The sequence below is a fragment of the Mobula hypostoma genome, chromosome 8 (genome assembly GCF_963921235.1).
Source record: "Mobula hypostoma chromosome 8, sMobHyp1.1, whole genome shotgun sequence".
NCBI lineage: Eukaryota > Metazoa > Chordata > Chondrichthyes > Myliobatiformes > Myliobatidae > Mobula > Mobula hypostoma.
In genome coordinates this window covers 87,303,959-87,318,106 of record NC_086104.1, presented here as the reverse complement: position 1 = coordinate 87,318,106, position 14,148 = coordinate 87,303,959, and the positions used below count along the sequence as shown (strand labels likewise).

The window sequence follows — 14,148 nt, the reverse complement described above, 5'->3', positions numbered from 1 at the left end:
AAGCTCCCTCCTCAGCCTCTAGGGAAAGAAACCCGACCTGTCCCACTCTCACAACTGAAACTCTCCATCCCAGGTTTTTCAGTGCTAGTTAATGCTTATTTTACCCCTTTTATCTGTGGTGTGAGAGAAACACTTCACTAGCTTTCTAGAAAGAGCAGGGCGTAATGTTGAAGGTTTTTGCTGTAACCTCAAGTGTTCAGTTCAGGATTAAATGAGTGGCAATTCTAATCCTTATTCATTTTAACATTGTCTTCAGGAGTCTCACTCCCACCCACAGTACTGGGTCCTGTCAATGTGTACACAATAGCCCCTCTTCGTAGTCAGTGTGTAAAACTTAGTGCCAAAGTATTTGCCTGTGATTGGGTTCTCAGATTTGCAATGGCCAATATTTATGTACAGACCTTTGCTGAATAGAAATCAGTGCAGCTCCTGTGATCCCATGATAGGAAGGATGTGGAGGCTGTGGAGGGGGTGCAGAAGAGGTTTACCAGGATACTGCTTAGATGAGAGAGATGTGCTGTAAGGAGAGGTTGGAGACGGTGGACGGACTAGGGCTGTTTTCTCTGGAGCGGTAGAGGGTGACGGGAGATCTGACAGAGGCTTATAATATGAGACGTGGGGATACTAGGTTGTGGATATCTTTCTTCCCAGAGTCAAAGTATCCAATACAAGAGGGCATTAGAGCATTTTAAGGTGAGGAGAATTTTAGAGATTTGAGGGTCAGGTTTTTTTTATACAGAGATCGGGTGGGTGCCTGGAATGCACCGCCGGAGTAGTGGTGAAGGCAGATATGATGGAAGAGTTCAAAAGGCACATAAATGTGCAGAGAATGGGGAGGGGGAGACATGTGGACTGTGTGCAAGCAGAAAGGATATCTAATTAGGCATTATTGGCTTCAGAACAACATCACAGGCCAAAGGACCTGTTCCTGGGCTGTACTTTTTTATATTCTATGATAAGTGTCGACGTTTCTTTTCACTTCTCTTTCCGAGATGGACCTTGTAGCTCCGTGGCCATTGTCAAAGGCAGAATCAGCCAGTTGGCCGTCAAGCCCCCGCCCTGCCAAATCTGCATCACCAGAGCAGACCATCCACATTACCAGGGTCCACTCTCACTCCTCCTGTGTTAAACGCTTGTCTGTGTGCCGACCAAGTGGGAGTTGGAAAATGGGAAGGAAAACAGAAGGCAGCTGTAGCCAGCAAGGAGGTTAAATGGAAAAAAAAGGCAAGAGTTTTAATTAAACAGATGCTATCTTTTTGGCCTGCACCAAGTGTTTTGAACTTGCCAACAACTAAGTCTGTACATCAGTTTTTTCTGCTTATATGGGCTTTGCCTTCGGGGTGAGGGTGACTCAAGTAAACATAGTTAAGGAGGCTCCATTGCTGTAGCCAGGACTCTTCCAAGACCCTTCAATGTGTTTATAAATCATGTTGAGTTCAGTTTGTATTGGGCAGCGCAGCGTTGATCTATACTTTCAACAGTTGTGTCTAGGTTCTACAGATTTGTTACTGCTGTCTCTGTCTTAATAAAAACTAAGGCCTGAGTAGTCACAGCAAGGAAATTCCACCCGAGCTGCTACCTCCTTCCACCTCTGGCCATTCAACCAGTCGTTGTGCTTGGCAAATCTCAGTCATTATTCCCTCCCCTCCAAAGCTCTGATTTACACTCAGTGGCCACTTTATTAGGTACTTCCAGCACTTAATAGTGACTGCTAAGTATATGCTCGTGGTCTTCTGCATGCCAATGTTGTAACACGTGGTTATCTGAGTTACTCTCACCTTCATATCAGCTTGAACCAATCTGGCCAGTCTCCTCCGACCTCTCTCACTAATGAGGTGTTTTCACTCACAGAGCTGCCACTCACTGGATGCTTTTTGTTTTCTCTATAAACTCTAGAGACTTGTGCATGAAAACCCCGAGAGATCACCAGTTTCTGAGATACCAAAACCACTCTGTATAGCACCAATAATCATTCCACGGTCAAAGCCACTAAAATAACATTTTTTTCCTCTTCCAATGTTTGGTCTGAATGACAACTGAACCTCTTGACTATGTCTGCATGCTTTTATGCATTGAGGTGCTGCCACATGATTGGCTGATTAGATATTTGCATTAATGAGCAGGTGTACAGGTTTAACTAATAAAATTGCCACTGAATAGATATATCCAAACACAATGTTCAAAAATGAAAAGCCAAGTGATTTTCTTTTGAGCAGAGGGTATTTTATTTCTCTCTGTATTATGTCGGGGATTAATCCTTAATTCCTAGAAAAGCCTTGAGGGTTAAATCCTGGAGAAGATCAATTTGAGATTTGTAAAGCTTGATGTGCTTCCAATGGGAATTAAATACTATAACTTAGGTTTAGAATCATCTGTTTGGTTTAATTTTTGATGGTTCCGTAAGGCTGCCTTAGCAGAAATTCTGACTGAAATTTGCATACCTTGTATTGCCGTTAAAACACATTGTGTAAGACTCATTTCCTTCACACCTCTCTCTATTTCTTATTCATTGTCATAATTTGCTCTCATTACATAGTCATTTTAAGTCCCCAACGTGCTCCTTGCTGCTTTGCCATTTTGTTTCAGTTGCCGTGTCATTTTAATTGAATTGTAATAAATATTGGCTTAGCGAACTCAGTAGGTAAAGGACAGCATTGTGCAGGGGTTCCGTGGACCCCTGTGTTAATGGTATGGGACCTTTGCATAAAAAGGTGGGAACCCCCGACTTAGAGCCTTGGTTCTTGATGAAGCCTATTTTCTGTGAGGTGGTAGCCGCATTCTCCTGAATTAGAGGTTCTGGCAACTGTACTCTGTGGAGGCCATTTAGCCCGTTGCAACCTGCTAGCAAGTAGATTGTATTAGTGTTCATAGACCTTGGAGTCACGTTTTCTGGCTGGATGCATCCCTAGAGATGGAGGGATATACTACCCTGTGCTTTCACCATACGACATAGGACATTTCATAATGGACAGAGCTAATAAATATACTCTTATCACTCAGTTGCCTGATGTTTGTTAAACAGTGTGTTTCAGCCATATCATATCATTCTATAATTAATCAGTACAAAGTACTTACAAATTGTGTACTTGGGCCCATGAGTAGTCCTTGTAGCTGTGGAGATTAGTTCCCCTCCCTCCACCAGAACCACTAGGACAGTCCCAGAGCACTGGATTGGCAATCCAGAAAAGATCTGAGTTCTCCAGAAATAAACAACATGCGGTGCTTTGTGACAGCCTAGCTTTACTAATTAGCAGATGTAATACTTATCTTCCTGGACAAATGGAGAAGCCTCAGTACCTCTCCATTGAATTCAGTCATTTTAAATTTTAGTGTCTAACTTCTGTGGGTTCACTTCTGTATCATTTAGCTTTGTAATGACTCAAAGTGTAGAAGCTGACTTTTGTTCAATACATCGTTCCCCTCCAATGTTGCTGTTTTCTATCCATTAACAATTCTTCCCACCTCTTGCTTATTTGTTACCAAAATAAATTGTACTAAAACAAAGCTGAACTAAAAATGTCTACTTAGAATGATCTTCTAGGTGTCCCGGGGTCATGGAAGATGCTCCTTAGGTACACGTGGATTGATGTCTCGCACTGAGGCATTTGCACTGAAGCTCACTTCCTGTGCTTGATGGGATAGACACTGACACTGCCCCACAGTCAGTTCTGTGTTTTGCTGGTACAGACTGTGTCCTTTCCCTTCTGATCAGTGTCACACTCATCACTGCCAGCCTGGGGACTGACTGGTGTCCAATGAGGTGTGCGACTTGTCCTTTATCCAATCCAAGACTTCATTTTGGATTCAATGTCATCAAAGGGAGCCTCAGTCATTCATGATAGCTGAGCAAGAACGTAGAGACCTGGAGGGGTGTTTTGATTCTCTTTGTTACTTCCAATCTCTGGAAATTGAATGATGAAATAGATTGTCTGATCCATCTGTTGCTTAATGATGCTATGTTCCAATGTGAAGAGATTGCTTACTGCTGTGAATATGCAGAATGTTGAGAATTGGTCGGCAAGGTAGGTCGACATGCTGATATTTTACCTCAGAGCCTTAGATTAAAATCAAGCCTCCATTGCAGCTTTAGCGGGGGGGAGGGTATAATTTCAAATTTATTCGAGTGACCACTTGAGACCTTTGCAGAAGACAGCCCATGATTGTTTCAGCTGAAGTAAAATGGGGGGGGGGGGAGAAATTAAATCAGTGAACATCATCAGGGACCCCCACTACCCTGATCATTCTGTCTTCTCACTGTTGCCATCAGGAAGAAGGTACAAGGGCCTCAGAGCTCGCCCCACCAGGGTCAGAAATAGTCATCAGGCTCTTGAACCAAAGGGGATAACTTCCCTTGCCCCATCATTGAAATGTTTTCACAACCAATAGACTCACTTTAAAAGATTCTTGGATCAATAATAATTAATAAATAAGCAATAAATATCAAGATCTCATGTTCTTGATATTTGTTGCTTATATATTTATTATTATTGTTGCTTCTTTCTGTACTTGCACAGTTTGTTGTTTTCTGTACTCTGGTTGAAAACACTAGTCTTTCATTGATTCTGTTATAACTTTTATTCTATAGATTTGTTGCGTATGCCCACAGGAAAGTGAATCACAAGGTTGTATATGGTGACATACATGTACTTTGATAATAAAATTTACTTTGAACTTTGTGGCCACGTGGCCAAGTGGTTAAGGCATTGGACTAGCGACCCAGCCGAGGCAACGCGTTGTGTCCTTGAGCAAGGCACTTAATCACACATTGCTGTGCGATGGTGCCAAGCTGTATGGGTCCTAATGTCCTTCCCTTGGACAACATTGGTGTCGTGGAGAGGGGAGACTTGTAACATGGGCAACTGCTGGTCTTCCATACAACCTTGCCCATGGTCTCGCAAGACTAACGGATGCCTTTACTTTACTCTACTTTGAACTTTGTTCTGTCAAGCATGTGGTCATTATGGCACTCTACTGTGCCTGAAGAGTGGAAGCAAATTTCATTCATATCTTTGTACATTTCCCCAACTCTGTTGAATTAACATTGGTCAGAAGAATCAAATGTCTATTGTGCAGTACTGCCACTTGGCAAATGTGTTAGTCTTGCTTTTATCTTCTGGATTGAGTTCCACTGTTTGGGTACTCCTTGGTGCAAGATGTCCCATCCTCTGCCCATGGGAACATGGAAAACCAGCCAGCAAGAATAGACTGATGATGCTCCTGAACTAACAGACTAATGACTTGCTCTTTTATCCACCATTTCTGCTCCAGTTATGCTATTTGTACCCAAGACCAAATGAAATAAATATTTTCAAGGCATGAACCAGTGGGCTCATCAATAACAACACAGAAAATAACAGAAGAGAACTCGCACAAGTGGAGGCCATGCAGACCATCAGGTCTTCTGTCTGTTCTACTTCCTCAGTTTCAGTTGCCACAGGCACTTTCCTTTTACTGTTTTCCAATTTGTGTATTATTGTTAAAACTGCACTCCTATTCGTAATGATTTGTTACTTAAAATATGTCTCTTCCATTCTGTTCTCAACTCGTACATGTAATGTCAGGATTTAAGCCCGTCTGCCACTGAAGCTGTTCCTTTTGCTTTATTCCTTATAAGACTATAAGAACTAGGAACAGAATTGGGCCACTTGGCCCATCTAGTCTGCTTTTCCATTCAATCATGGCCAATCCTTCTTTCCCCTCCTCAACCCTGCTCCCCTGCCTTCTCCCTGTAACCTTTGATGCCATGTCCAATCAAGAACCTATCAAGCTCGGCCTTAATTACACCCCATTGATCTGGCCTCCACAGCTGCATGTGGTAACAAATTCCACACATTTACCACCCTCTGGCTAAAGAAATTTCTCTGCATATGTTTTAAGTGGACGCCCCTCTATCCGGAGGCTGTGCCCTCTTGTCATAGACTCCCCCACCATGGGAAACATCCTTTACGCATCTTGGCCTTTCAATGTTCAAAAAGTTTCAATGAGATCCCAATTCATCCTTCTAAGTTCCAGCCCCCCAGAGCTGTCAAATGTTCCTCGTATGATAACCCTTTCATTCCTGGAATCATCCTTGTGAACCTCCTCTGAACTCTCTCCAATGCCAGCACATCCTTTCTTAATTGAGAAGCCCAAAACTGTTCACAATACTCAAGGTGAGGCCTCACCAGTGCCTTATAAAGCCTCAGCATCACATCCTTGCTCTTGTATACTAGATTTCTTGAAATGAATGCGAAACAACTCATTGTTCTAGAAATCTCCTCTGCTGCCTCCGCTATAAGGACTGAAACCCTGGCTTCCCCAGCCTAAACAGTAATCCCTTCACACCTTGTACCATTCTTGTAAATTTTATCTGTACCCTTTCCAAAGCCCAGGAATTGGTGAGCTCCTCCTCGGGCTACAGGAGAGGTTCATACAGCTGGAGCGTAGTTACTTGGCATTTGTATTCAAGGGTTTATCTTCACAGGCAGACATTTAGATGTATGTAATGGCATAAATGTATGTTCCACAATACATTCTATTTTGCTGGGAAAGTAAGAATGACGGGTGACCTTATTCAAGCACAGCACTCTAAAGGCGCTTGACAGATGTTGAGATGGTTTCACTAGTGAGAGAGTCAGGATCAAAGACGTATAGCTAACAAAAAAAAGGGAAAGCAATCATTTTAGACTGAGCTGCATATAAATTTATTCTCTCGGTAGGTAGTCACACTCTGAATTCTGTGCTCCTGAGAGCGTTGGAAGCCACGTCATTAGATGCTTCCGAGATGCAGATGGATAAAAATGTTTGCAAAATTATGGGGAGCTGGGATGGAAAAAGAGTTGAGGCCAGCATATGTCAACCACAGTTGTATTGAATGGTTGGCGGCGGGGGGGGGTGGGTTTGAGAGAGAGGCTGGTGTTTAAACAACTGAGTGGTCCGTTCCTGCTCCTATTATGTTCTTCTGAAAGTGGATTCAATGCTTCCATACGGCACCCAGGAGAAAAATCCATGCTTAGATTCAAGATCGTTTACTTTCATTCTTCAGTACCCATGTGTAAAAGAGAACAAAATGATTGTTACTCCAGAACTGATGCAGCATAAAAACACACGCACTCACAACAAGCATACAAAACATTATAAAAAAAAAGCACATAAATACATAAGATTAGCTTATATGCATAGAAGTGTTAAAAGACGCAACAAGTTTGAAATTAGTTTCAGAGATTAATGCCGATAAAAATGGTATCAATGCCTATCCATTCCTATGGACAAATATAATGGCAGATTTTCTCCTGCCCTTATCAGGATGCAGGAGTAGACACTTTAACCTCTCATGTCCACTCCACCGTTCAGATTGTTCATGGCTGAACTTATCCACATTTCCAGCTCTTGTGGTAACTTTTTACCTCCTTGGATATGAAATATTTATTGACCCGTTCCGCAAAATTATTCACACATTCTGCTTCTGCTGCCCTTTGAGGGTGAGAGTTGCAAAAGCTTCTGAGAGAACAACAGATTGTCTTCAGAATCACAATCACGTTCATTATTCACTGACGTATGTCAAGGTATTTGTTATTTTGAGGCAGGAGTACAGTGCAAGACATAAAAAGTGACAATAAAAAAGTAATTTTTTTTTATAAATAAAAAAAGGAATAGTGAAATAGGGTTCATGAATGGACCATTCAGAAATCTGATGGTGGAAGGGAAGAAGCTGTTCCTAAAATGATGAGTGTGTGTCTTCAGGCTCCTGTAGTCCACCACGATGGTAGTAATGAGAAGGGCGCATGGTGGTCCTTAATATGGATTAAGGACTTGAGGCATCAGCTTTTTTGCAGACTTACTCTTAAATGGGTGAACCTTTATTTTTAAACTCTCAGCACCAAAAGCTAGTATGGTAAAAAGGGAGTAATGTTATCTTGGTATTGCCAAAACAAGGAGAATATTAAACTCAGAGCTGGGCTATTCAGGAGAGAACTTAAAAGGATGGTTGTATGTGGAACTTGTTCCCTCAAGGAGCTGCCGACTCCAACTCGGTAATTTTCAATGTATGATTGATAGAGGTCTGCCAAACAAGGATGCAAAAGGTTTTGGAGCTAAAGAAGGTGGATGTTTGTAGGATGCTGCCCTGTGTGATTTTGTAGTCTTGAGTATCGGAAGGATTTCCTCCAGCTAATGTGTTCCAAGAGATGGCTCTGAGGATACTTTTAGAGATGGAAAGGTTCAGAGTGCAAACTGTGATGACCAAGGGTCAAGAATATGAAAATGTGCAGGAGGGAGTGAATTGTCAGGGTCAGAGGTTGGAAGGCCACAGGAGGTTGAAGGTGGATGGTGCAAAATGGCCTAGGCATATGCCAAGGAAAGTGAACTTTTAAAATCTGATTTATTTGGGGGAAAAAGAAGCAAGCATAAAACGTAGGTTCAGTTTGAAGTGTTAGAAGTCTGAACACATGAGTGAAGTCTGTGATTGTAAAATAATGGAGCAGAGGAAAGTTTAAAGAGTGCATCATTTCAAAATAAAGACTTGAAACCTGTTCAAGTATGTATCTTCAGATATGGAGATAATGTTAAAAAAAACTTTTTATTCTACTGTAATTGCTGAACTTGCACCTCATTACTGATTTACAATCTGCCTTCAACTGAGCAAACTGGAGTTACCTTCAGTAACACAATATCCTGCACATCAATCATGACATTGCACTGTGTAGATTGGAAATGTAATTTCATACAATGCCAAGCAGTGACAGCTCCAGAGATAGACGGCAAGGATTCTGTCAAAGGGTCTGCTGTTTATAGGCATCAGCTGGAGGTATGATTGTCTCAGTGTGATAGCTGTGAAATTCAGAGTCAGTAATTGTTGCATCGATTTGGTGCTTTAGAAAGGACAGGGCACTCTGACGATAGCTAAAGTTTGATTCAACGTGGTTGGAAAATGCACGGTGATGTACCTCATCATGTATGATAATCAATCCATTAACCTCAGCATTGTCCTTTGTATGTTTCTCATGTTGGTTGACCGAGGCGAGAGCAGCTGGCTTGGGAGCTAGAAGAGCATTGCGAACAAAAGTGGCACAATGCATATTCTCAGAGACAAATCACAGTAGAGACCGAACTGTTGGAAATTACCACAAGTAAAATGACAGATAGATAGCTTTTAATACTTTTAAAGCCATCTATGAAAACAAATCTCCTGACCTAAGCCCTTGCAAGCCTTTCAAATATTTTATAAACCAAGAGGAGCCACAGAATGCATTGTTGTCATTCACAAGAATGGATGGCTACAGTTGTTTCTGAACTCTTGGCTCTTCTATTATCCTGAATTTCCCTTTAAACGTCTAAGTCCACATTCAGGGAAGGACCAGACAAATCTGCAGCTGGGCTCAGCATCTTCACCAAGCCTGCTCTGAATTTTTGCCCGCTGAATATCATTTCTGTGAGGAAGTGAACCGTCTGAATTTATACTGTGCTAATAACATTTTAAGGATGCATTTGAATAAAGCCTTTAGGAACAATGTCAGCGTGTCTTGAATACAACATCGGGTCTTCCTAACGCAAGGCTATGTGACGCACATTGAAAGGGTGGGAGGGCAAATCTTGCGCTCTCTTCTGCTTTGGAGCTACGTCAGGCCTTGGCAGTTTGTTTGCTTTTCTAGTGTAGTCACTGGAGTTGAAGCTGTCTGACCCACACTCAATGACATGACGTTGTCTGCTGGGAAGCAATGGATTTGTGGACCTATGTTTGTACTTCTCCCTCTTCCCCCATTCTACTAACCCTCGATCATTCACTCAGAGCAAGGAAACAGACAGTTGTAAAATATTTTATGTGGCGGCCCTTCAAGGTGGTGTCGCAGTCATACACTTCAGAGACTGTCGGAGGGATGGTGCAATGTGATTCCGGGGTGAAGACTGTCCCTTGACGATAGACTATGTGGCATAGGCTGCCTTCTTTGTGGTTTAGAAGAAACCTAGAGACTTCACCCTCATATCCCTGTAACAGTTTCTATGCCTGTCTTTCACCTGTAATCCCTACCCAAACCCCAACAGCTAATTGCATTCCCTCCCATCCTACACTTATGTTCCCATTAACCGTCCCAGACCTTGAAGACCTCTGATTGTTGGACCTCTTCAAACCTCTCTCTCTCCCTCCCACCCCAGGTCGAGGTGATACCTTTTGTGAACTGCACAATGTCCTTTCTAGAGTGAGGGCCATAACTACAGTATTTGGCACCATTAGCTACAAACACTGCACGGTTTTGAGATGGTATATGTTCGTTTAGTATACTGATCATTTGTATATTGATCATGTAACTGTCTTTACAAGTCACCCACTCCCAGCTCGATAAATGAGCAGATAAACAGAATGGGAGAAGAGGGAGAGACTCACACATTTACCAATCCTGTTCTATCCAGTGGCAATGCTGCACCCGAGTGTGACTACAACTTAAACTCTAACCTCTGTGTCCCATCTAGTCATCTCCTAGCTCAGTCAGTGAAGTGACCCTGTTTATGTTTTAATCTAATACATTTCCGTTAACTCAATTCACTTATCTATTTTCCTTTTCCAGCTCTTCGGGAATTCCCTGATGACGTCTTTACGAACGAAGAGCGACGACATGGAGCCATTACACTCCACCTTTTCTGTGTAAGTCATAACTTCCTATTCTCACCATACTGCCCATGTACAAAAGATGACTTTGTGCAATTTACAGTAGATACTTAAGGCATCTGCCAATAGGTTAGATTTCTCTATTTGAATGGGTTTACACTTGCCACTCAATGTCAGCTTTCGACTGACTTCAAAAGACTAAACGGTGACTCTGCCTCTGACAGGTGATTTAGTGAACTCAAGGTAACAATTTGCAGTGCGATCCACCCCTCACATATTTCACCCAAACAGCTTACAGTAAGAGCACATTCCTTTCCTAAACAATTTAATTTTACCTGTGCCCCTATCCACGACACTTGCCTCTTGGACATCTTTGATAGTTCCACAGTCTTGTGTCTCTCTATCACACAACTTACAAGACCTTAAACTCTGGAGTACCCTCCAAAAATGCCATGATGGAACGGTGAAGCAGACTCGATGGGCCAAAAGGCCCAATTCTTCTCCTGTGCGGTACAGCCTTAAGATCTGCCCACCTCCATCACTTTCATTTCTCTTTCAAGATAACCCTTGAAACCCACCTCTTGAACCAAACTCTTGATAATTTTGCAGATTATCTCCTAATGAGTGTCTGTTGTGACAATTTTCTGATTACTCTGCTGTGGAAACATGCTACATTAAACACAGGTTGCTTTTTTTTTGTTGAAATTCATGCATGCATGATTTCCAGTAAAAATACGAATCAGGAATGTGAACCCTGGTTAATTCATTCCCCATGACTGCTGACTTACGAAAACAACCTGTGGTCATATGGTGGGCAAACTCCGCGAGCAGCTCCTTGGAGAGCCATCTTCTTGCCACAGTGCAAAAGCATGGAAACTGCAGAGGGGTCCGTCTGGGAGCATCTGAATGCTGGCTCTGCACCCGTGAGTCTCAGTCTGGTTGTATGAGTCAAGGTGCTGCGTGCATTTTGTGTCTGGTCCTTGCCTGCATTTATGGGCACGGTCAGGCAACAGTCCCACTCATTTGAATAAGGGTCACAATCCTTCATTATTCAATTCTCCGTTTCACACTTCAAAAAATGTTCTTTTAAGTTCATTGATAGTGGTCTTAAATGAATTATTTTCGTCAATTTCAACCATTTTACCATCTGCAGTCCCAAGAACTTAAGATATAGGAGCAGGAGTATGCTATCAAGCCTGTTCCACCATTCATTAAGATCATGGCTGATATAGCCATAGGCTCAGATCTGTCTACCTGCCTTTTCCCCATAATCCTTAATTCCCCTGCTATGCAGAAGTCTATCTAGCTATATCTTTAATATATTTAATGAAATAGCCTCTACTTCTTCCTTCGGCAGAGAATTCCACAGATTCACTACTTTTTGGTGAAAGCAGTTCCTCCTTATCTTCATCCTAAATCTGCTCCCCCGAATCTTGAAGCTATGTCTTCCAGTTCCAGTCCTAATGCAGGATTTTGACCTAAAATATGGACAATTTCCTCCCCCATCCCCGCAGATGTTGCATAACCTACTGATTTTTCTCCTGCAGATTGTTTGTTGCTTCAGGTGCTAGTCCCTTATCTCTCCATTTCAAAGAGGAAAGTTGACATTTTTTATTATAAGCAGGAAGTGACAAATGCTAAAAAGAGTCAAGTTTTAGACAGGAACACCCAGAGACCTGGTCACTATTTAAAGTCTGCTCTGTTTGGTGGCAACCCAACCTTGAAGTAGCTGGGACGACATGAAGGATATCAATGACCAATGACAAGTGCAGTCAACAGATCAGGACCAGCACGATCTGACCCCATTGCTTTTATACAGGGGAGAAAAGAAAAATAAGTTGTTAAATCAAAGAGGAGGTGGGAAAATTGGCCAAGCTGTGCAGAAACATTGTCAAAGTTATGTCCTTTCAAGAAGGAAACCAGGAGGAAGGAGAAGCTCATGCAAAATGTTCCAAAGGGAAGGCTGGATGTTTCTACACCAACAAGGAGGTAATGAGCAGGAAAAATGGCCAAAGTTATAAGAGGCATGAGGCTGGAATGGGCTGGGGGGTTGGGAGCTAGTGGTTGGTGGGGAAGTTCCATGTTTGAGTTTGGAAAGAAGAATTTTAAATGTTTTAGGAGTCAAAACAGCAACATCAGTCAGTGAGGAAGTGAGTGATGTGTAACAGGAGTGGAATATGGGAAGCTGAGTTTTAATTATTATTGCTGCCATTAGGTGTCCATGATATAGAAGTGGAGTGTGTTCATTTCTTCATTGTTGGATAGTGTACTACTTCAAGTCATGAAATGGGGATAACTAGAATTTTCAGGAAGACAATTGGCTTGATGGGCTATTAATGATTTCTGAACGTATTTCCACTTTTGTTGGATGTCTTGATAGAGAAAAAAAAAGATGATTTATGATGCTTATGTGAATGTTTGAATTTGAACACATTTCAAATGGAGCTTCTCCAAGGTGTGTGAAGGAAAATTTCAAAGCTCTTAGTTTGATTTTTTTTTAAAGTGCTGGGAGTGTCTGACTGGCTGAATCCTTTAAAGATTCCTGAATACTTGATTGTTCAAATATTAGAGTCCTACAACATTGAGAAAAGTCCTTCACATGTTCCTGCTGGCCATGATACTCATCAAAGCTAATCCCATTTGACTGCGTTTAACCTACATACCTCTAGAATATACTTTTCCATTTAACTGTGACATGTCTTTGTTATTGTACCTGCCTCAACCCCCATCTCTGGCAGCTCGGTCCATATGCATACCACCCACTATGTTGAAATTGTTGCCTCTCAGATCATCCCCCTCTCACCTTATACCTATGCCCCCTAATTCTTGATTTCCCAACCCTGGGAAAAGATTGTGCATTCACCCCATCTCTTCTCCCCGCCCCCCGGATTTCCTGATTTTATACGCCACTATAATCATCCTTCAGTATCCTGTGCTCATAGGAATGAAGTCCTAGCCACACTCCTTTCCTTATATAACCCAGGCCCATGAGCCGGAAACATCTTCCTAGGTTTGTTATGCCACCTTTCCAGCTTAGAACATAAAACTGGAAACTGCACAGTTCAGCCCCCTTAGCCCATGATACTGTGCCTATCTTTTAACCTACTCTAAGAACAATCTGACCCTTTCCTTCCACAGAGTCCTCTGTTTTCCTTTCATCCATGTTTAAGATTCTCCTAAATGTCCCTAATGTATTTACTACTCTGGCCATCGGGTTCCACGCACCCACCACTCTCTGTGTTTTAAAAAAAAACCTACCTCTGATATCTGTGCTATACTTTCCTCAAATCACCATAAAATTATGCCCCTTCATATTAGCTATTTCCACCCTAGGGAACATGTCTGTGGCTGTCCACTTAATCAATGCCTCTTGTCATCTTGTACACCTCTATCAAGTCTCCTTCGCATCAAAGAGAAAAGCTTAATGGCATCTTTCCTGGAGCAGGGTGACCAAAGCTGAACGCAATACTTCTAAACATGATGTCACCAACATCTTGTACAACTACAAGATAACTTCCCAACTTCCATTCTCCATATCCTGAGTAATGAAACCCAGTGTGCCAAAG

General features: G+C 42.2%; 1 protein-coding gene across 1 annotated transcript in view; it reads left to right on the top strand.

Moving 5' to 3' along the window:
- The window catches only part of slc24a3 (solute carrier family 24 member 3), a 372,465-nt gene that overhangs the window by 192,047 nt on the left and 166,270 nt on the right, over positions 1-14,148 (top strand). Inside the window, exon 3 of the mRNA XM_063056262.1 lies at positions 10,542-10,618. Coding sequence (XP_062912332.1) covers positions 10,542-10,618 — 77 coding nt within the window. The remainder of the gene's footprint in view (positions 1-10,541; positions 10,619-14,148) is intronic.